General features: G+C 52.3%; 2 protein-coding genes across 5 annotated transcripts in view; one reads left to right on the top strand and one right to left on the bottom strand.

Annotated features, from left to right (window-relative positions):
• RADIL (Rap associating with DIL domain) overlaps positions 1 to 718 on the top strand; it is a 103,285-nt gene extending 102,567 nt beyond the window's left edge. For both annotated transcript variants that reach the window (XM_032459953.1, XM_032459954.1), the window contains one exon: positions 362 to 718. In XM_032459953.1, coding sequence (XP_032315844.1) covers positions 362 to 467 — 106 coding nt within the window. In that variant the 3' untranslated portion in view covers positions 468 to 718. The remainder of the gene's footprint in view (positions 1 to 361) is intronic.
• Positions 719 to 3,603: 2,885 nt separating this feature from the next.
• AP5Z1 (adaptor related protein complex 5 subunit zeta 1) lies at positions 3,604 to 20,626 on the bottom strand. Of its 3 annotated transcripts, XM_032459958.1 has the most exons (17): positions 20,502 to 20,626; positions 9,850 to 9,987; positions 9,504 to 9,690; positions 9,197 to 9,338; positions 8,965 to 9,077; positions 8,416 to 8,584; positions 7,970 to 8,110; positions 7,704 to 7,741; positions 7,469 to 7,631; positions 7,040 to 7,218; positions 6,472 to 6,614; positions 6,043 to 6,183; positions 5,570 to 5,681; positions 5,227 to 5,324; positions 4,591 to 4,723; positions 4,297 to 4,511; positions 3,604 to 4,067 (listed from the first exon to the last, which is right to left on the bottom strand). In XM_032459958.1, exons 1-17 carry the CDS (start codon positions 20,540 to 20,542, stop codon positions 3,797 to 3,799), a joined length of 2,424 nt encoding a protein of 807 aa, XP_032315849.1. In that variant the 5' UTR covers positions 20,543 to 20,626; the 3' UTR covers positions 3,604 to 3,796. The 3 variants fall into 3 exon arrangements, with proteins under 3 accessions (XP_032315849.1, XP_032315848.1, XP_032315850.1); XM_032459957.1 differs by having other exon boundaries at positions 7,469 to 7,741; XM_032459959.1 differs by lacking the exons at positions 3,604 to 4,067; positions 4,297 to 4,511 and having other exon boundaries at positions 5,479 to 5,681; positions 7,469 to 7,741.
• Between the last annotated feature and the right edge of the window lie 472 nt (positions 20,627 to 21,098).

Here is a 21,098-nt window from a genome sequence, read left to right as displayed (position 1 = left end):
TTTCGCCCCCTGACCCAGCAGGCGGGTCCTGTCACCCCTATTCTATAGGTGAGCAGGTGGAGGCACAGCCGTCCAGCCTGCTTCCCTGTGGCCACCTCCCGCCCTTCCATCCCCTCGTCGGTCCTCTGACAACACACCAGCGCTGCCCGGGGCTCGGCACCTCGGGGTGGGGTGGGCTCTGGAACGGACAGCCTGGGCAGGGCTCCGTGATCCCGAAGCCCTGTCACAGCTCGGGGTGCTCAGGGGTGGGAGGTTGGGCTCTCCCAGGGCCCCTCTAGGAGGCTCTGCCTGCCCCTCAGCTGGACAGGCCTGACTCCTGACTGTGCCAGCTCCTCTGTGCCCCATCCCGTTGCTGTTTCAGAGCCGTGGATCTGATTCGACATGGGGGAAAGAAGATGCGGTTTCTGGTCGCCAAGTCTGACGTGGAAACAGCCAAGAAGATCCGCTTCCGCACGCCTCCCCCCTAGGTGGGCTGCAAAGATGGCCCAGGCCCCACATCTGAGGGTCCCCAGGTCACGTCACCTTCTGCCAGCTGTTCTGTGTGGTTGGTCATCTTTGGGACACTGGCTTTGGTCCTCACCCTGTAGATAATGTACATCTTAGTGTATATTTTATTTATATGACAGATGACACTGTTGTGATGTTTGTCAGAGCTTTTATGTTTGGAAATTTTAATGGAGAACTATGCATTCAATAAAATATCTTTCATACTCTTAGAGGGCAGTGTGGCGTGGGGTCTGGGTGGGCACCGTGCGGGCTCCCCAGAGGGGCTGCCAGGGACTCCCCAGGACTGCTCCACTCCCAGCCAGCTTGGGAGGGGCCCTGCGAGGATGCAGGGGTTGTTGGGGTGGCGGGATGGCTTTAACTAATTCCTTGTCTGCTCTCCACCCTGTCCAGAAACAGAGCAGCAGGGGATGCGCCAGGCACCCCCTGGTCCCCCATGAAGGGGGCCAGAGCTGCCCGGCAGAGTGGTTCACTCCTGGTGATCCCACACTCAGCATGGTCCCAAAGAAAGGTCTAGACGCCCTGAGGTTATAAAGTGAGAGTCTTGACCCACTCTGGGTCCCCAGGCCTCCTCCCCCTGGAGACCCTTGCCTCCTCCTGGTTTCCTCCGATCACTAACGGCGCGGCTTGGCCCTAATACCGGGCTGGCCGTTCCCAGGCTCTTAATCCTCTGGCTGGGCTGGTGTTCACTCCACCAGCGGCTGACTGTGCGCAGGGCCGAGCCAGGGCATGTCAGTGTCAAGGTGACAGCACGGCTGAGGCACGAACTGGGTTCTGCAGCTTGTGGTCCATGTGCAGACGGCTCCCACGTCCTGTGCTCCGTGCAGGGAGCCCGAGGCTGGGCTCTTGGCCGGGGTTCTCCTTTTTGACAGGAACAGACTGTGGGGACGAGGAGGTCCTGGCCAGTCAGCTGCAGACGCACCCCTCATGTGGAAACGATCTAGTGGACCAGATCCAGCCGTCTGAAGTCCTGTCCCAGATGCAACCTGAGCACAGGGCCTGACTCAGCTCCACGCTGCCCCCTGGTGAGCACAGAGAGAGGTGCAGGTGCTTCAGGGGCCCTCCCTGTAGCGTTCTGTGTTAGGCACCTGTATCCCACCCGCCTCAAAGCAGTTCCCAAAACGCTGGATGAAGTGTACTTTTACACACGTCATTTCAGTGCACTCCTGAACCCCAAAGATTCTTAAAGCCCCAAACTGATATGAGGGCACAAGCTTAGGGAGCCTGGCGGCTGGTCCAAAGTCTGTCAAATTACACCCATCCCTTCTCCACTCCTCCGGGTGCAGCAGACAGAGCCTGGATCACCCTGCGGGGCCGCACAGGGGACCCCCGGCAGGCACTGCGGAGTTCCCGCCGGGCTGGAGCCCCAGGAAGGGAAAGAACCCCAAGTTCACTTCTTGCACAGGCCACGCAGTGCCAAGCCCTCCAAGGGCTCTGCAGGGAAAAACACATTTCATCCTCACAACAGCCGTTTGACGTGGATACTGTTACTTTCTGCCATTTTTCAGATGAGGAAACTGGCACACACGGAGGCTGATTTTCTACATCAGTCAGCCATCGTCACAATAATGCTCTAAGGAAAAAGGTGTCAGAACCCTGTGTCTGGAAACAGCATCCTTCATTCTCACTCAGCCTGACTCCAGGTGAGTCTCTCGGACCCGCAGGCCAGCCTGGCAAGTCCTCACCGCACAGGCAGCAGTGCAGGAGACCAGCCCAGCTTCCAAGGCACTTGCAGCCTCCGTCACTGCTGCTGATGCCCTATCGGACATGGGTAAGCACGCCCCCCACGAGGAGGCCACACAGGGTGCGGGGGTGAGCTACGATTCCAGACCCAGACTGGTAGTTAATCATCCATCACCTGGGAGGTGGCCAGGATTTGAACTCAGGTAGTTTGGACTCTCAGCCGCCACAAAAGTCCACCCTGCAAGGAAAACAGCGAGTATTTCTGGATTGACCGTGGCTCTGTGTGAAGCAGGGAAGAAAAGGGTCCTCTCAAAAATCCATATTCTCAAAGTAGTTCTTATGCACACTTGGGTCCCAGACTTGCTCTATCTGGACGACCTGCAATTACTGAAAGCTGAGCATGAGTCGGCATCTGGCAAAAGCAGTAGAGCATTTTCCCTAGATGTCATCCTCAAGCCCGGCCTCCCGGGACACAAGTCGGGAGGGCCACGCAGGGTCTGGCGGGCGGGGCCCGGGAGGCGCGGGCGGGGCTGTCAGGGGCTGCCCCATCCTGGGAGGCTCAGCAGTCCTTCAGCGTGCCCCGCACCAGTGTCCTGAGGCGCTGCTCCTTGTGCCCCACCCTGAGGCCTGGACGCCAGGCAGAGGCGGCCCGGCCTCCTTCAGCCTGGGCGTCGTTAGGGTGTCCGAGACACCAAGTCGGCCCCGTGGGCGGCGGGGCGGAGCGGAGCCAGAGGCCGGAGGCGTGACTACGAGATGGGCGTGGCTTGCTCAGAGGGCGGTGGGGCGGAAACCGCGAGGGGCGTGACCGGGGCCGGGCGGGAAGGTGGGGCGGAGCCTGCGAGGGGCGTGGCCGGAGCCGGGCTGGCGCTCGCTGAGCAGCAGCACCATCTGGTGGCCCGGCCCTCCAGGTGTCGGGCGGAGAACCTTGGAGGTTGGTCTGCAAGGGGGAAGCTGACTTGAATGAAACAGTGGTAGAAAGCGCGGAGGCTGGAGCGCTTCTTGCCCCACCACACTCAGCGTGTCTCCCCCACTTGGGACCACACCAACGCGAACCCGCATTTGCTTGAACAAGGCTACTAGTGGCAGGTGTCGGGTCCCCAGGAGTTCCCTGTTGGGTCGGCCCTGCCCTCCCTCCTGCTGGTAGGAGGCTGCAGGCCTGCAAAGGTGACAGCACCTCCAGACCACCAGCAGGGCCCCAGAACCCCGCCTTCTCATTTAAGGAAGACTTAAAAAGGACACTGACCAAAATCACTCCCCAGTGGCAGCTGTCACCTCGCTTCCTTTCTGACTGCATGTATTCGTGACCTGTTTGTTAGTTCTGTAACACCTGGGACACAGGCTGACGCTGGGTGCCCTGGGCTTGGCAGCAGCTGTGGGGCTGCCTGCTGCCTGGGTGGAGGAGAGAACAGACCCTGCCTGGTTCACAGATAAGTAGATTTATTTTTGCTGTACCTCATCTTGCCCCCAAGCAAGGAACAGCAGGACACAGACCAAGCAGCTTCCATTCAGTCCCATGAGAGGTCAGTGTTGTGTCACCGTACAGCTCAACGAGGTCAGGAGAGAAAGAGAGACAAAGGCCCAAAGGGCGAGAAGGTGGCAGCCCCGACCTTCACCCTGGCAGGAGCCCTGCCTCCCTTTCCACCAGCCGGCTGACAGTGCGCAGGGCCAGGGGCAGGGCCGTGTTGGTGTCACGGTGATAGCGAGGCTCAGACACCTCCCCGCTGGGCGTGAGCACGAACTGGGCCACGCTGGGCATCTTTAGCAGGTTCAGTAGCTCGGTGGCCCGCGTGCAGATGGCTCCCGCGTCTTCCTCACTGTGCACGGAGCTGGCGGCTGTGCTCTGGGCCAGGGTCCTCATCTTTGACAGGAACAGAGAGACCCTGGGGAGAAGGCAGTCCTGGTAGTCAGCTGCAGACACACCCCTCACGTGGAAGGGGGGCTTGTGGAAGGGCCCAGCCGCGCAGAGCACCCAGCTAGCATGGCTTTAGCTCGGAGAAGTGAGGTGGCAGCACCCACGCTGCCTGTATCCATGCAGGACCCTTGGGCTGTGTCGCCGTGTTCCGGTGGCAGGACAGGTGGCCCCCTCCCCTGCCCACGCCCAATCGCTACCTGGGGATCAGGTCTTGGCTCCGAGAGGCCAGCTTGGTCAGTGTGGTCATGAGTGCAGTGATAACCTGCGGTGGACACTTGGGAAGGGTGACAGAGGGCCGCAACTGGGTGACTTCAAAGAGCAGAGCCTCCAGGGCTTCAAAGAACTTGTTGATCTGCTCCACGGTGCACCGCCGGTCCCAGGACACCGACAGGTACTCGCCGATGGCCCACACCTAGGAGGAGGATGGTGCCTCAGCCCCATGACAGGCCCTGTGCTGAGAGGAGGGCCGCAGCGGTGCGCTAGTGCCTTACCACGGAGGTGAGCACGCGCCCACTGCCACGGAGGCCACCTGCGCTGCCCACGAACTCCAGCAGCTCCTTCGCCCGCTCGACCACCAGGGAGGGGTGCAGCTTGCACAGGGCCAGGAACTGGGCGCTCAGCACCCTGCCGGAGAGGACACTCGCGGGCTGTGCTCACCCCTCGCAGACCCCGGCCCCACAGCCCAACCAGAATACGAGCCGGGCGGTAGGCGGGATGCCTCCGAGCACCGGTTGGAGGTAAAGGTAGGTCCAGCACTAAAGGAACCTACTGCCCCACCGTGGTGGAGGCTGGGGCTTGGCTCTGTCCTTGGTCCCCAGCTGGAGTGTGGAGGGAGACAGGCCAGCATGAACTGGGCCTTCAGAAAAGGGGACAGACGGTCTGGAAGGCTCTGTGGAAGAGGGGCTTGGGGAAGGAGAAGGGGACGCAGGAACACTCTGGGGGGGGGGGATGGTGGGGTCTGTGCCTAGGCTGGGTCTGGGGGCTGGGGGGCCTGAAGCCTGTCAGGGAAACCGGTGCTGCAGCACCCCAGGGGAGTGGGGAACAGAAGACTCGAGGGGCCAGTGTACAGGCTCAGTGACCCTGTCTGGAGCTGGGGCCATCGCACAGTGCCGATGGTGAGGACCAACCTGTGCACGCGGGCTTCATACCCCGGGACCTGGTAAAGCGAGTCGCTTCTCTCCAGAAGCAGCAGTGCCAGCTGGCTGGCCAGGGCCCCGTCGGCGAACTGGGGATCAAGAGAGACAGACTCTGTTCTGCCACCCAGGAAACGGCCACACTCTGGTCCCGTGATTTCTGCTGACCTGGGGGCCACCCACATGCTCCCGTTCTGGTGTGTGCAGCCCTTGCCCAGTGACTCATAGGCCCTCAGCAGGACTCGCCTTTTTGCCACTGAGGAGGCTGAGCTGCTGCAAGTCCTGGCTCCGGCTGCTCCTCTGCTGTGGGAACGGAGGACCCGGGAAGCGGGCTCACCTGTGTCACTGCCGAGAAGAACGCCTGGAGCAGGGTAGGCACGGCCTCGGCGCACTGGGCCACGCGGGCGCAGCTGGCCAGGGGCTGCAGCAGCTGGTGGAGTGGCGCCAACCTGGGGACACAGAGCCCAGCCCCTGAGCACCTGCCCGCTCCCTGCCCCAGCTGGTGCCCACGGCGGGAGTCTGCTGCGAGAGAGGGGCTGCAAGGGGTCTGCTCCCAGGAGGCCTCTTTCCAGTCCTGGCCCTCCCACCCCTAGGCCGTGCTAGGCCTCACACCACCCGTACAGAACAGCCGGCACCACGCCACCCGCACAGGATTACGAGGACTGGATCAGGTTGCCGAACGAGCTGACTGCAAGCCCTCCACCAAGTGCCTGTTGGGTGGGGGTGACTGCAGGGCCCAGCTGCCCTGAGTGGGCTGTGGCCACACACGGCCCAGCCTTGGGGCCTAGGGTGCCCCGCAGTGAGCCCTACCTCTCTGGGGTCCCACTGGCCTTGGCACGAAGCAGGTGCTGGAAGAGACCCTGGAACTGAGGGTCTCGTAAGGCCTCCAGGCAGCCAGGAGTTCTGAGGGAGACATCCCAGAGCGGCCTCTCGGACGCAGCCTGTGATGACCTGCGAGGAGATGCCCAAAGCTGTGCTCAGACATGCACTGTGGGCCCAGGCCCGACGTGGCCCTGCCCTCAGGAAGAGACCTGAGCAGCCAGCACTGTAACCTCCCAGCGCCGTGACCCAGCCAGGAGCCTCAGCGTGACTGGAAAGGGCCCACAGGAGGGGCCCCAGCTGAGTGGGAGACAGGCTGGGCTCCGGGGCGGCTGTCAGCAGGGAGGCAGCACCGGACAGCCAGGAAGAACGGGGGAGGGTCCCTGCTGGGCGCGGGGACTGAGGGGCCCTCAGGCTCACCGGAGGTGCAGGTCCAAGGCCGCCGTCAGACAAGGCAGGTCCAGCAGCAGGTGTAGTGTCTCCACGGCCGTCCCCGCGTCGAGCAGCACCGGGAGGAGCGCCACGAACTCGGAGGTGAGCGGTGGGCTGTTCCAGGCCAGAAACTGCAGGGATGACCCCAGCCCTCCCGTCACGGCGCTGTCGCCACTGGCCCCTCCACCTCGTGGTGCCGCACTGAGCTCCTGGAGTCAGGAAGGCCTCCCTTCATTCTTTTCTTCCACTGTGCTTCTGGCTCCTGCACTCACTTCTGTGCCAACTAAACCACTTCTCATTTATCGTCATTGTTTTTCTCATTAAAGGACTGTCTCCAGCCGACGTCAAAAAGGCTACGCAGTGACGTGCCAGTCGCAAAAGCCGTATTAAAAACCACCGGCCCCGAAGGGCAGAACACCCTGGCCAAGGGTCCCAGGTGATGAGATCTTACTGGACGCCGAGACCTGGACCAATCCTATGAGAGCTCAGCCCGACCACCCCTCTCCCTGGATTCTGGGCCACCGCCCCAGGACAGCCCCGGGACAGCCGAGCATGCCTTGAAGAGGTTGGGGAAGCTCATTCTGAGAATGCCAAGGTTTCTGCCGAAAAGGGGGAGGCTGTCCCTGCAGAACTGGATGAACTCGAAGGCCAGCATTGGGCTGTGGAAGTGGTCAGAAGGGAGCCTGGTGAACAGATGCTGGTAGACGGCTTCCGCGCCCACTGCGGCGGCCTCCCCTGAAAGGCACAGGCGCCGTTGGGACACAAGGCCTCTTGCTGGCCAGGGCCCCCGTGCCTCCAGGACACCAAAGGCTGACATGCCGCCCCCCCCACCCCTCCACCGCCAAGCACAAGAAAAACTAGCTGCGTGGATCCAGCTCTTCCCAGGCCTCTCATCAAAGCCCTGCTTTTCTACCAACAAAGAGAGGAAAGCAGCACAGAGAAGCCGCCCTGCCTTGTCCCTGCCGGCTGGCTCCCCACTGCGCACCGTGGGTCAGGAAGAACCGGGCGATGGGCAGCAGCGCCCGCACGCAGGCTGGGTCCCCGCACAGCCGGGCGTGCAGGGCCCGCAGGCAGGAGAGGGTGCGATACAGGAAGGAGGGGTCCTGCCGGCAGAGCACGTCCAGCACCAGCACGGCCTCCACCAGGCACTGCGGAGAGACCATGCCGCACTCAGAAGGAGCCGCGAGAGCCTGCCCACCCGCCTGCCAGGGGGCACTCACCGCTTTCTGCAGGTCGGAGTCCGCCTTCCTCAGGGCTCCTGGGGGAGGGAAGAAAGCCACCTAGTCTCTGTGTCCCCATCAAAACAGCCAGATGAGAAGGTGCGCCGTGTTCTGGACTCCATAGCTGGGAGCAGAGGAACAGGCAGGGCCCAACAACTGGTGGGCTGGGGACGGGCTCCAATGGGGCCAAGCTGCCCAGGGCCCCGGCTTCTGTGCACGGCAGGGATCACCCTGCGGGAGGGCCGGGGAGGCGGCACGGGACTCACGCCGGTTACTCTGCTCGATGAGGCGCTGGCAGTACTCGAAGGCCTTCTCCCGGAGCCGCTCCTGGGGAGGCAGCAGGTGGCTGGCGGTGGACGCGGCCGAGAGCACAGACAGTGTGGAGCCCTCCAGCTCCGACCTGTCGTCTGGAAGAGAAAGCGGCAGCTCAGAAGGCTGCGCACCTGCTCCACAGGTGCAGGCCAACCGTCCAGGGGCGTGAGGAGAGCCGCCCTCATGGTTGCCAGGGCCCGGCCCCACGCCCAGTCCCACCCGCCGCCACCCTCACTGACACCCTTGGTGTAGACGAATCACTAGTTAGTTGGTCTGCAGTGGGGAGGAGTTTGGAGAAGCTGTCTGAATAGTCCTGTCGACACCCAGCTTCCCCATGCGTCTGGAAAGGGCCTCCCAGTGCCCAGAGGCCAGGCCCTCCCGCACCCCGCCCGTGTCCTACCTGCAGCCGGGGTTCTGGGGCCCCCGGGGCCACTGTGCAGCAGCCACGCCCGTAGCATGGAGAAGGCCTGCACGTTCAGCCACTGGTCCTCCGTGAAGTGCTGGCCCGTGGACAGCACTGTGAAGAAGTCCGTGGCCACTGCTCCGTCCACCTCAGTGACAGGGCCCGGCTGCGGGAGGCAAGGACAAGAGGTGCTGCAGGGCCCCTGGGCCAAGGCTGGGAAGGGACAACAGCTCCCAGTACTAGGGAGAGCGGAGCGCAGGCCCCTGCCCTGGTCATCCCCCAGAGCTGTCCTTCCAGAGCAGGGCCCCCAGCCTTTCCAACACATGTGATGTGGGCAGGGCCCTCAGTCAAATACGTGTTCCGGGCCTCAGCAAATACACAGACCGTCACAGGCTGTGACCCCATGTGACCTAAAGTCCCCCCCCCCCCGACTCTCACATGGAGAGGGGAAAGAGGGAACCAGGGCAGGCGGGGTCAACAGCATCCTGCAGGCGAGGCTGGCAGGGTGGCCCAGGGACAGGGAGGGTCTGAGTGCCCCAGCCTCACCTGCCGGGCTCTGGGCGTGGAGAAGAAGCCTCCGGAGGAGTGTGCGACCCCCTGTTGGACGCTGGCATAGCGGAGCCAGTCCACCAGCCTCTTGTTGAGCGCACTGGTCTGGTCTATGGGAGGGGGCAGTGGTGACACCATAGGAAACAAGCCCCACTCCCGGGGCACTGGTAGATGATCCTAGAAAAGGAGCAGCTGCCCCCCCGACAGCCCCAGGCCCCCAAGAGGCTACCTTCGTGGAGGGTGTCCGGGGCCAGGCTGGCGACCTTTGACATGACTGGGAGGAGGTGCCTCAGGCTGGGCCCCTCGGGCTGTCGGCTCTCCAGGACTTTGAGGACACGCTGGCCCACGCTTCTGACCAGCTTTTGGTCGCCCTGCAAACCATGCACAGGTGGAACATGAACACCGCCGACTTGCTCAAGTGCCTGAGCACCGGGAATGCCACTTCGCATGGGCATCTGGGAATGTCACTGAGGCAGCCCAGGCCCCATGGCCCCTAAGGGCAGGGTGGCTGGCCTGGGAGGTGGCAGTCACCTTACCTGGGCCAGGAGCACAGAGGCCAGCAGGCCCAGCTGCCGCGTGTTCTGGACATGCTCCCAGGACAGGCTAAGGCTGTCGGAGGGCGACATCTCTCTCAGGACAGCGGCGCAGAGAAGCTGGAGCGGCTCAGGGCAGGAGGGCGAGCAAAGGGTGGTCTGCAGCAGGTCCACACATGTCTTCTCCAGCCTGGAGAAGGGGCCACAGGGGACACGTCACCCCACGGCGAGGTGGCCGGGGCCGCACAGGAGGGGTGAGTGTGTATCTGGGACCACCAGCGTGGCCTTCAGGGAACACAGACTCAGACACCACAGGAACATGCCACGCCCCAAGGAGGGGTACACTCACCTCCTGTTGTATTTCGTGGCTGAGACGATGAGGAAAAGCCTCCGCAGGGCATCCAGGGCATCAGGCCCCAAGTCCTCCTTCTGCAGCAGCTGACAGACCCGGGAACAGAACTTCTTCAGCTCCTCAGCCTGGATCTCCCTAAACAGAGACAACGACGTAAGCAACCCAGCACCCAGGGACCCAGAGACACGGCCCTGAGCTGCGCCTGACAGCTCTCGGGCTGCGGACTGTCCCTACTGCAGAGACTGGATGTCGGGGAGGAGGGTGATGAGTCCGCTGACTGGTTTCCCGCCAGGCAGGAGACCATCACCTCACTGTCAAAACTCCACGCGTTCAGTTTGTTCTTCCAGGAGCAGAACTAAAACCGATTGGTTTTAGAGTCAAAAGTAAGGGGAGTTTAGTCTGAAAATAAGTTGCTTTTCAAAAGATTCCTTTTCACTGAGCCTTTAACTTCTAGAAACAAGTTGACTCTTACACATGAAGACACCATACCCTAATACTTAATTTGCTTAACTTGAAAATAGACCGGTTGAGCATTTGTAACAGCTCAGTTATTGAACGATTGCCACTCCCGTCCAAAAGGCACCCCACGAGGTAGGGTGCTGGGCGCTCCACACAGCCGGCCCCCCTCCCAAGCTATGGCTGAAGTCCACCCCTGGAAGCTAGAATTTTGAGCTGAGACAGTGCACCCCAGCCTCTGCGGCTGATGAGAAGGTTGGATGAGCATCTGCAGGGGGTCCTGGGTGGCTCCTCGCATGGCCATTCTCACCTGAAGGCTGGCAGATAGAGCCCAAAGGACTCCCACCCCCTCTCACTCGCACCCCCGTCTCCAGTGCCTCACTTCATGGAGCCAGAGTGGGATTCTGCCCCTACACACAAGAGCAGGCTCACGAGGGACAATGGGGTGACGACTGAGGGAGACACTTCCAGTCCATCTCGCAATTACAACCGAGCCTCCTCCCCAGGATGGTGGGACTCTCGTCCACATCTCAAGTCAGTCCCTTCCAACATCGGCTCCAAATCACAAGATTCTTTCCAAAAGGCCAACGTGCTCGTTCCTCCGGCACCTGCCCGGGGCTGCGCTTCTCCTGACTGCGCCCTGAACTGCTGACTGGCAGGCTTGTCCTTTAAGAAGCCTCCCCCGGCCTTGCCGCGCCCCCTGCCCCAGCTCGAGCTCCACTTCCTTCACTTGCTCCGCAGCCAACAAGACAGGCTTCCAACAGCTCTTCTCTGCCCTTGCCGTCCATCACTGAAACACCTACAAACTAAAACTCACTCCCAATTCTAACTCCCACCAAAAGTGCCACCAAAAATCATAGGCTTAATTAAAGAAAAACAGGTTTCTTTAAATCCCAACAGGAATTGTGTGACTCCTATTTTTGTTATGGATATTTAACCAACGCTATCCTTCACCCCCAAAAACAGAGACAGAGAACTAAGAAATAAGGCTTTTTCTTCTGCCTCAGTCCATGAATAGAAAATGAGCTGGGAGTTCTGAGTGGGTCTCAGTTCTCACGGGTTTCTGGGCAAGACCTTCCAGGCAAGCACGTCACATAGGAAATGAGATGCTAGTACTTAATTATTTTCAGGGGAAGAGACTGAGGCAGCAACATAGGATGCAGAGTTCACCTCCCCCTACAAACACATCAATGTAAGGAGCAGTGCTCACTGAAAACTGGAGACTGGCAGGGAGACTCCTGTACAACCATGGCGGTGCCAAAGATCCACACGGACTCGGGTAGGAAAGGACAAGGTGCCATCAGATTGGGACCTAGGCCCCCCACAAAAGAGGAGGGGGTTACACGGCCTCAGAGATCCTCCCTGGGATGGGCTGTTCAAACCACATGCTGGGCGTCCCAGCCCTGGGGTCCGACACCTTGGCTGGTTTGCAAACCAGTGGGACTGATGGCGGGGCTGTAGGAAACCCAGACTCCACTTGTGAAGAGCGGGCACATGCTTGCTCGCTCCGGAAACAAGGCGGAGAAACAGGTGAAGACTGCCTGGGACCCTGGCTGCTTTCCCGCGCCCTCCCCAGCCCCAGCCACGCGCCAGCTCCAGCCGCTCTGGCTCTGTGGCTCCCCCCTCACCAGGGCAGAGCTGCCCTTGCTGAGAAGCGAGGAGCAAGCACACCCACGGGCATGGAGGCGACTCAGACCTGGCCCTGCACCTGAACAGGGTGAGCACGGACACTGTGGGTGCCCACGGGGGTGGCGGATGGGGAGCAGTCTGGTACCATCGCAGCCCATCTTGCTGCAGCACTGCTCCCCTCTGGGGCAAAGGTGCCACTGCTGCGGGGCGGGGGAGTGCACGCTCAGTGGGACAGAGCCAGCTGGGACCCAACCCCACCCCAACAGGGCAGTGACAGCACTGAGCAGAGGAGAAGCCCCAGCTCACACCTGAGCTCTAGCCCCTCCTTCTCCAGCCCCACCTCCCAACAAGGTGACAGCTCTGAGTACAGCCTGGGGATGGATGTGACTTGTGCTCACATCCCACCAAAGCTCTCCCACCAAAGCCACTGGGCACACACAGACCGTACAGGGAGGCTCCCACACAGGACACCCCTTCATGACCAGCATAGGTAATTTTTACCTAATTTCAGAAAAAGTTAAGCAAAATGAGAAGATGGGAATGTGCTTTAAATGAAAGAACAAGGAAAAAAATCTGAAAAAACAATGAAACAATTACTAAAAAATTTAAAGTTTTAGTAATACAAATGCTAACTGAACTTGGGGAAAAGAACAGATGAACACAATGAGAATTTTTAACAAGGAACTAGAAAATATAAAAAAGAATTAGTCAGAGCAGAAGAATACAATAACAGAAATGAAAAACATGCTAAAAGGAATTAACAGCAGACTAGAACACAGAACGTGTAAGTGGAAGTTAGAACAATGGAAATCACCCAATCAGAACAGCAAAAAGAAACACATTTTAAAAATGAGGACAATTTAAGGGACCTCTGGGACAACATCAAGGGTACTGACATTCGCATTATAAGGGTCCCCAAAGGAGAAGACGGAAAGGGGTCAAAAATTTTCTTGATGACATTATGGCTGAAAACTTCCCAAACCTGAAGGAGGAAACACATCCAGGTACAGGAAACACAGAGGGTCCCCAACAAGATGATCCCCAAGAGACCCACACCAAGACATATCATAATTAAAATGTTAAAAGTTAAAGAGAGAACCCCAAAGGCAGCAAGAGGAAAGCAGAGTCACATACAAGGGACTCTCCCGCGAGGCTGCCGGTGGGTTTCTCCGCAGAAACCCTGGAGAACAGAAGCGAGCTGCGCGGCGCACTCAGAGCGCTGAAAGGGAAAGCCCTGCAGGCTGGGCTGCTCCGGCCGCGAGGCCGTCGCTGCGGGTTAAAGGAGAGCGAGAGGGCGCCTCAGGCAAGCGAGCACTGAGAGCTCATCAATAGTAAACCAGCTCTGAAAGAGTCGAAAGATCCTAAGTGGGAAAGAAAAGGTTAGAACAAGAAATAATTCATGGGAAAGGAAAAATCCCACTAGTAAAGGCAAATGTATAGTAAAGGCTGTGGGTCAACCAATAAAATATAAAGATCAATGTATCTGAACCCCCTGGCAACCACAAATCAAAAACCTGCGATAGATACACAGAAACTAGTGAGGAAGGAAGACAAGCGCACCACTAACGAAAATTATCAACCCACAAGGGACTGAAGAACAGAGACCTGCAAACACGACCAGAACACACATAACAAAATGGCAGTAAGTACCTATCTATCAGCAGTCACTTTAAATGTCAATGAGTTAAATGGTCCACTCAAAAAACATAAAAGGTGGCTAACTGGATTAAAAAAAACAAAACAAAAACAAGACCCATCCAAATTATGCTTATAAGAGACTCACTTCAGAACCAAAGCCACAGACTGAAAGTGAGAGGATGGAAAAAGATATTTCATACAAATGGTAACAAGAAGGCTGGGGCAGCAATACTCATATCAAACAAAGTAGACTTTAAAACAAAGTCTGTAGCAAAAGACAAAGAAAGGCATTACATAATGATAAATGGATCAACACAAGAAGAAGACATTATATTCATAACATACATGCACCTAACACAGGGGCACCTATATACGTAAAGCAAATACTAAGACATAAAGGAAGAGACTGACAATGATATAATAATAGGGGGATTTTAACACACCACCTACATCAGTGGACAGATCATCCAGACAAATATCAATACGGAAACAGTGGTCTTAGATGACCCATTAGGCCAGCTGGACTTAACTGGTATCTATAGGACATTCCATCTCCAAACAGGAGAATATATATTCTTTTCTAATGCACATGGAACATTCTCCAAGACAGATCACGTCCTAGGCCACAAAACAAATTCAACAAATTAAAGTGAACGGAAATTATATCAGGCATTTTCTCTGACCACAACAATAATGAAACTAGAAATCAATTACAGGAATAAAAATGGCAAAACACAAACACGTAGAGACTCAACAATATGATACTAAAAAACCAACAGGTCAGTAAAGAAATCAAAGAGGAAATCCAATAACACCTCAAGAAAAATGAAAATAAACACACATTCCAAAATCTATGGGATGTAGCAAAAGCATTCTAAGAGGAAAGTTTATAGCAATACAAGCCTACTTCAAGAAACAAAAAAAATTTCAAACAACCTAACTACCTACCATCTAAAAAACTTAGAAAAAGAAGAACAAAGGCCAAAGTCAGCAGAAAAAAGGGAATAATAAAGATTAGAGAATAAATGAGATTTAAAAAACAACAGAAAAGATTAATGAAACCAAGAGCTGTTTTTTTGAAAAAATTAAGTTGGTAAGTCTTTAATCAGGCTCAAGTTAAAAAATTTTAAAAAGAACCCAAATAAAATAAGAAAAGAAAGAGGAAAATTACAACCAATATCATAGAGATACAAAAAAAAAGTCATAAGCAACTAACATTTATTTATATGCCAACAAACTGGACAATGTATAAAAATTGGATACATTTCTAGAAACAATTTCCAACACTAAATCAGAAAGAAATAGCCAATATGGACAGACTAATCTCTAGCAGTGAAACTGAGTTAGTAACTGGAAAGAAAAAAACAACTACCAGCAAACAAAAGTCTAGGGCTGGACAACTTGACAAGAGAATTCCACCAAATATGTAAAAGAAGAGAGAATACCTGTCCTTCTCAAACTGTTCTCAAAAATCAAAGAAGAGCACACCCAGCTGCATTCTGTGAAGCCACCATTGCCTGATACCAAAACCAGACAAAGACACTATAAAAAAATGGCAAATACTACAGAGTTACAGTTATCAAAACAGCATGGTATGGGCACAAACAGACATATGGATCAATGGGACAGAACAGAGGGCCCAGAAATAAACCCATAAACTTATGGTCAATTAATCTTTGACAAAGGAGGCAAGAACATACAATGGAGTAGACAGTCTATTCATAAAATGGTGTTGGGAAAACTGGACAGCTACAAGTAAATCAGTGAACTTAGAACACTCCCTTACACCGTACACAAAAATAAACTCAAAATGGCTTAAAGACTTAAACTAAGACAAGACACTATAAACCTCTTAGAAGAAAACATAGGCAAAACATTATCTGACAAATTTTAGCAATGTTTTCCTAGGGCAGTCTACCCAGGCAATAGAAATAAAAGCAAAAATAAACAAATGGGACCTAAGTAAGCTTATAGCTTTTTGCACAGCAAAGGAAACCATAAACAAAACAAAAAGCTAACCCAACAGAATGGGAGGAAAATATTTGCAAAAGATAAGACTGACAAGGGCTTAATTTCCAGAATATATAAACAGCTCATACAACTTAATAAGAAGAAAACAAACAAGCCAATCCAAAAATGGGCAGAAAATCTAAACAAGCAATTCTCCAATGAAGACATACAAATGGCCAACAGGCACATGAAAAACATGCTCAATACTGCTAATTGTCAGAGCAGTGCAAAATAAAACTACAATGAGGTATCACTTCACACCAGTCAGTATGGCCGTCATTCAAAAGTCCACAAATGACAAATGCTGGAGAGGCTGTGGAGAAAAGGGAACCCTCCTACACTGCTGGTGGGAATGCAGTTTGGTGCAGCCATTATGGAAAACAGTACGGAGATTCCTCAGAAAACTAAAAATAGACTTACCATATGATCCAGCAATCCCACTCCTCCAGGGGGAACCTTAATTCAAAAAGATACATGCACCCCAATGTTAACAGCAGCACTGTTTCCAATAGCCCAAGACGTGGAAACAACCTAGATGTCCACTGACAGATGACTGGATAGAGAAGCTACGGTCTATTTACACAATGGAATATTACTTAGCCATAAAATATAATGAAATAACGGCATTTGAAGCAACATGGATGGACCTGGAGAATGTAATTCTTCTAAGTGAAGTAAACCAGAAAGAGAAATATGTTAACACTTATATGTGGAATCTAAAAACAACAACAACAACAAAGACAAATGAACTTATTTACAAAACAGAAACAGACTCACAGATATAGAAAACAAACTTGTGGGAAGGGATAAATTGGGAGTTTGAGATTTGCAGATAACTGACTAATATATACAGAATAGATAAACAAGTTTATACTGTATAGCATGGGGAACTATATAGTAACAAAAAAATACATATATATCCAAAAAATTACAAACCAGTATCTCCAATGAATATAGATACAAAAATCCTCAACAAAATATTAGCAAACTGAATTCAACAATACATAAAAAAAGGGGTAGGGAGGGCATAGCTCAAGCGGAAGAGAACATGCTTAGCATGCACTAAGTCCTGGATTGAACAAACAAACAAACAAATCTAATGACCTCCCCCAACCTACCTCCCAAAAAGCAAAAAACAAATTAAAAAAATAAAGTTTAAAAAATTAAAAAAAAACCCTAATATATAAAGATCATATACTATGATCAAGTGGGATTTATTCCAGGGTCACAAGGATGGTTCTGTGTCTACAGATAAATCAGTGTGATACACCACATTAACAAAAGAAAGGAAAAAACTCACACGATCATTTCAATAGACGCAGAAAAAGCATCTAACAAAATTCAACATCTGTTCGTGATAAAAATTCTCATCAAGGTTGGTATAAAGGGAGCATACCCCAGCATGATAAAGGCCATTTATAACAAACCCACAGCTAACATTCTCAATGGTGAAAAGCTCAAAAGTTTCCCCTCTAAAATCAGGAACAAGACAAGGGGGCCCACTCTCACCACTTCTATTTAACATAGTATTGTCCTAGCCACAGCAATCAGACTAGAAAAATAAGAAACAGACATACAGGTTGGAAAGGAAGAAGCAAAACTGTCACTATTTGCAGATGACATGATATTATATACAGAAATCCCTGAAATCCACCAAAAAACTATTAGAACTAATGAGTAAATTCAGTGAAGTTGCAGGATACAAGATTAATAGTCAGAAGTCTGTTGCTTTTCTAAACATTAGTAAAGAACCACTAGGAAGAGAAAGCAAAAAAAATCCCATTAAAATCACTTCAAAAAGAATAAAATACCTAGGAATAAACTTAATGAAAGATGTGAAAGACTTATACTCTGAAAACTATAAAACTATGATAGAGGAAATTGTAGATGAAACTAAGAAATGGAAAGATATCCCATGTTTGTGGACTGGAAGAATTAACATTGTTAAAATGTTAACAAAGCAATCTACCAATTTAATACAATCTAACAGAATACCCATGACACTTTTCACAGAAATAGAAAATATAATCCTAAAATTTAAACGGAATCAAAAAGACCATAAGTAGCTAAAACAATCTTGAGGAAAAAGAACAAAGCTGAATGGCTGTCTCAAGCTCCCTGATTTCAGATTATACTACAAAGCTACAGTAATCAGAAACAGTGTGTTAGTAGCACAAAAACAGACATGATCAACGGAACAGAACAGACAGCCCAGAAATAAACCCACACACTTATGGTCAATTAATCTACAACAAAAGAGGCACAAATATACAGTGGGGGAAAAGATGGTCTCTTCAATAAGTGGTGCTGGGAAAACTGGACAGCTACATGTAAAAGAATGAAATTGGTACATTTTTTCACATCATACATAAAAATGAACTCAAAATGGATTAAATTCCTAAATGTAAGATTGGAAACCATAAAACTCCTAGAAGAAAACAGACACAGAATACTCTTTGACATACATTGTGGCAATATTTTTTTGGATCTGTCTCCTAAGGCAAAAGAAACAAAAGCAAAAATAAATGGGACCTAATTAAACTTGCAAAGGAAACGATTGAAAAAATAAAAATACAACCTACTGAATGGGAGAAAACATTTGCAAATGATATGACTGATAAGGGTTAGTATCCAAAATATGTAAAGAGCTCACACAACTGAACATCAGAAAACCAAACAACTCGATTAAAAAATAGGCAGAAGACATAACAGACATTTTATTCCAAAGAAGACAGAGATGGCCAACAGGCACATGAAAAGACACTCAACATAGCTAATTATCAGAGAACTTCAAATCAAAACCACACCAAGATAACATCTCACACCTGTCAGAACGGTGAGCATCAAAAAGACCACAATAACAAATGGCGAGGATGTGGAGAAAAAGGAACCCTCATACACTGTTGGTAGGAATGTAAATTGGTGCAGCCACTATGGAAAACTGTGGAGGTGCCTCAAAAAAACTAAAAACAGAACTACCATATGACCCAGCAATTCCATTCCTGGGTATATAGCCAAAGAAAACGAAACTATTCATTTGAAAAGGTACATACACCCCAATGTTCATAGCAGCATTATTTTTTTTTTAGACTTCTTTGTGTTTTTCTTGTTATTTCAAAGTTATTTATTTATTTATTTTAGTTGAAGCAGAGAGTTGACAATGTTGTGTCAATTTCTGGTGTAAAGAATAATGTTTCAGTAATACACATACATATTTTTCTTTTCTTATTCTTTTTCATTTTCAGTATAGGTTACTACAAGATATTGAATATACCTCGTGCTATACAGTATGAACTTATTGTTTATCTCTTTTATATACAGTAGTTAGTATTTGCAAATCTTGAACTCCCCGAAAACAAAAATAAACAAATGGGATCTAATTAAATTTACAAGCTTACATTAATAAAACATAGCAGCATTACTGACAATAACCAAGATACGTAAGCAACCTAAGTGTCCATCAACAGATGAACAGATAAGGAAGGCGTGGCATGCATACACTTGCGCGCGCACACACACACACACACACACACACACAGTGGAATATTAACCATAAAAAAGAATGAAATTCTGCCATTTGCAGTAGCATGGATGAACGTGGAGGGTATTATGCTTAGTGAAATAAATCAGACAGAGAAAGACAAGTACTGTATGCTATTTATATGTGGAATCTACAAAATGAAACTAATGAATACACCAAAACAGACTTACAGATACAGAGAACAACAGACTAGTGGTTACCAGTGGGGAACGCGCAAAATAAGGGTAAGAGGTTAACAGGCACAAGCTACTATGTATTAAATAAATAAGCTATTAGGATAGATTGTACAGCACAGGGTATGTAGCCAACATTTTATAACAACTTTAAATGGAGTATAATCCATAAATATATTGAATCACCATGTTGTATGCCTGAAATGAATATAATACTGTAAATCAGGTATACTTCAATTTTTAAAAAAACATATATATTTTCATTTAATACAGCTCCTAAATTCAAGTGAACCTGAATTGGAATACTGGAACTTGGATATTGGAATATCTGTCCAATACTGAAGAAAATACAGACTGTGTTGGACTTACTGGGAGATGGTGCTACAAATCCTCAAAACAATTTCCTAACAGATTTTCAACGGTTGTTTTGACCATAGAAAAATTTTGCCCTGTTCACAGCCTTTAGAACTTAATATGCATTCAAGATCTTGCTTCACTAAGACCACCGGAGCCTCAACCAGCCTAATCTTTCCCACCAACTGGTCCAGCTCAGAATCCAGTTTTTTTTGTTTTTTCTCATGTTTACCATGGGCTTGCGGTTCCGGCTCATCTTCTTCTCTTGAACAAGTAGCATCAAGTCTCAGACTGTCTGATGGACTCCGGGGTTTTAGTCCTAGCCAGCATGTGCTTTATCCCATGACTGGGTAGTTGGTTAAGGAAAGGGCTACCCACTAGTTAGGAGTCCAGAGCCAGCTCCGGGCCAGAAGACGATGGGTAATTTCCCAATTCACCCAACGCAACCGCATGAGAGCGGATCTTTCTAAATCACAAAATTCTCCGTGGCTCCCAGAAGCCCTTGTAAGGCACTAAACTGCTGAGCTGTGCACACAGAGCTCGCCATGGCTCAATCTAACAGGCTCTCCAGTCTCCTTGTGGCTTTCTCGACCTCGAGGCAACCGACAGCTTCTGGCTCTCCCACTTCCTGCCTGACGCCAGGCCTTTGGCCAGATCATCAGCGGGCTTCCACCCACTTCATTTCCACTCATCCTTCAGAGCGCTGCTCAGGTGCCACCGCCTCCGGGGACCAGCTCCAACCTCTCCGTACCGCCTCACCCCGTCCCTGGCCCGCGCGGCCTCCCCGTCCCCCGCCGGCCCCACTCCGAGATCCACCAACAAGTGCCCCAAAGAAAAGGCGGGCGCACCTGGCCTGACGGAGCAGACTCTCCGCTGCCGCCGTGAACATCCTGCCGCCGCCACGGGAGCCCGGAGACACAGCCGGAGTGCTCTTAACGCCGGCTACTCCCAACTTCCGCCCGCCACAAAGCCGGCTTCCGGGTCATGTCACGTGCCGCGTCACGTGAGCCGGGCTCAAAGGCCGCCGGCCAATGGGCTTTGACGGAGCGTCTCCGCGAGGGGGCGGGGCCGCCAGCGCTCTGGGGGCGGGGCCCGGCCAGCGTCCGGTCGGGTTCTAGCGCCGCGGAGCCCGGTGCAGCTCCGGACGCTGGGCGCCCGGACGTGGTGCTAGGTTCTGTTTCGTAAACACAGCCTGCTCCGTCGCGTTCAGTACGACCTGAAACTGTTACACAAACTGCGGCTGTGGGCTGGAGGCGTGTCCTGCAGGTTGCAGGGAACAGCTGCGGCTTTCAGCAGTACTTTGCTTTCATTTTTTAAAGCTCGCATTTAACATCTTTCACAGGCCGTACCTGCTGCTTTGAAAAATCGCATTCAGTCTCCGCCACGCTCACAGGCTATCGGAATCTCCGTTTTCCTAACAAGGCAACAGTCTCAGAGAGGAAAGT

Source organism: Camelus ferus, chromosome 18, assembly GCF_009834535.1.
Source record: "Camelus ferus isolate YT-003-E chromosome 18, BCGSAC_Cfer_1.0, whole genome shotgun sequence".
Taxonomy (NCBI): Eukaryota; Metazoa; Chordata; class Mammalia; order Artiodactyla; family Camelidae; genus Camelus; species Camelus ferus.
Note: the sequence above shows the minus strand (reverse complement) of the source record. Positions and strands in the feature narration are given on the sequence as shown.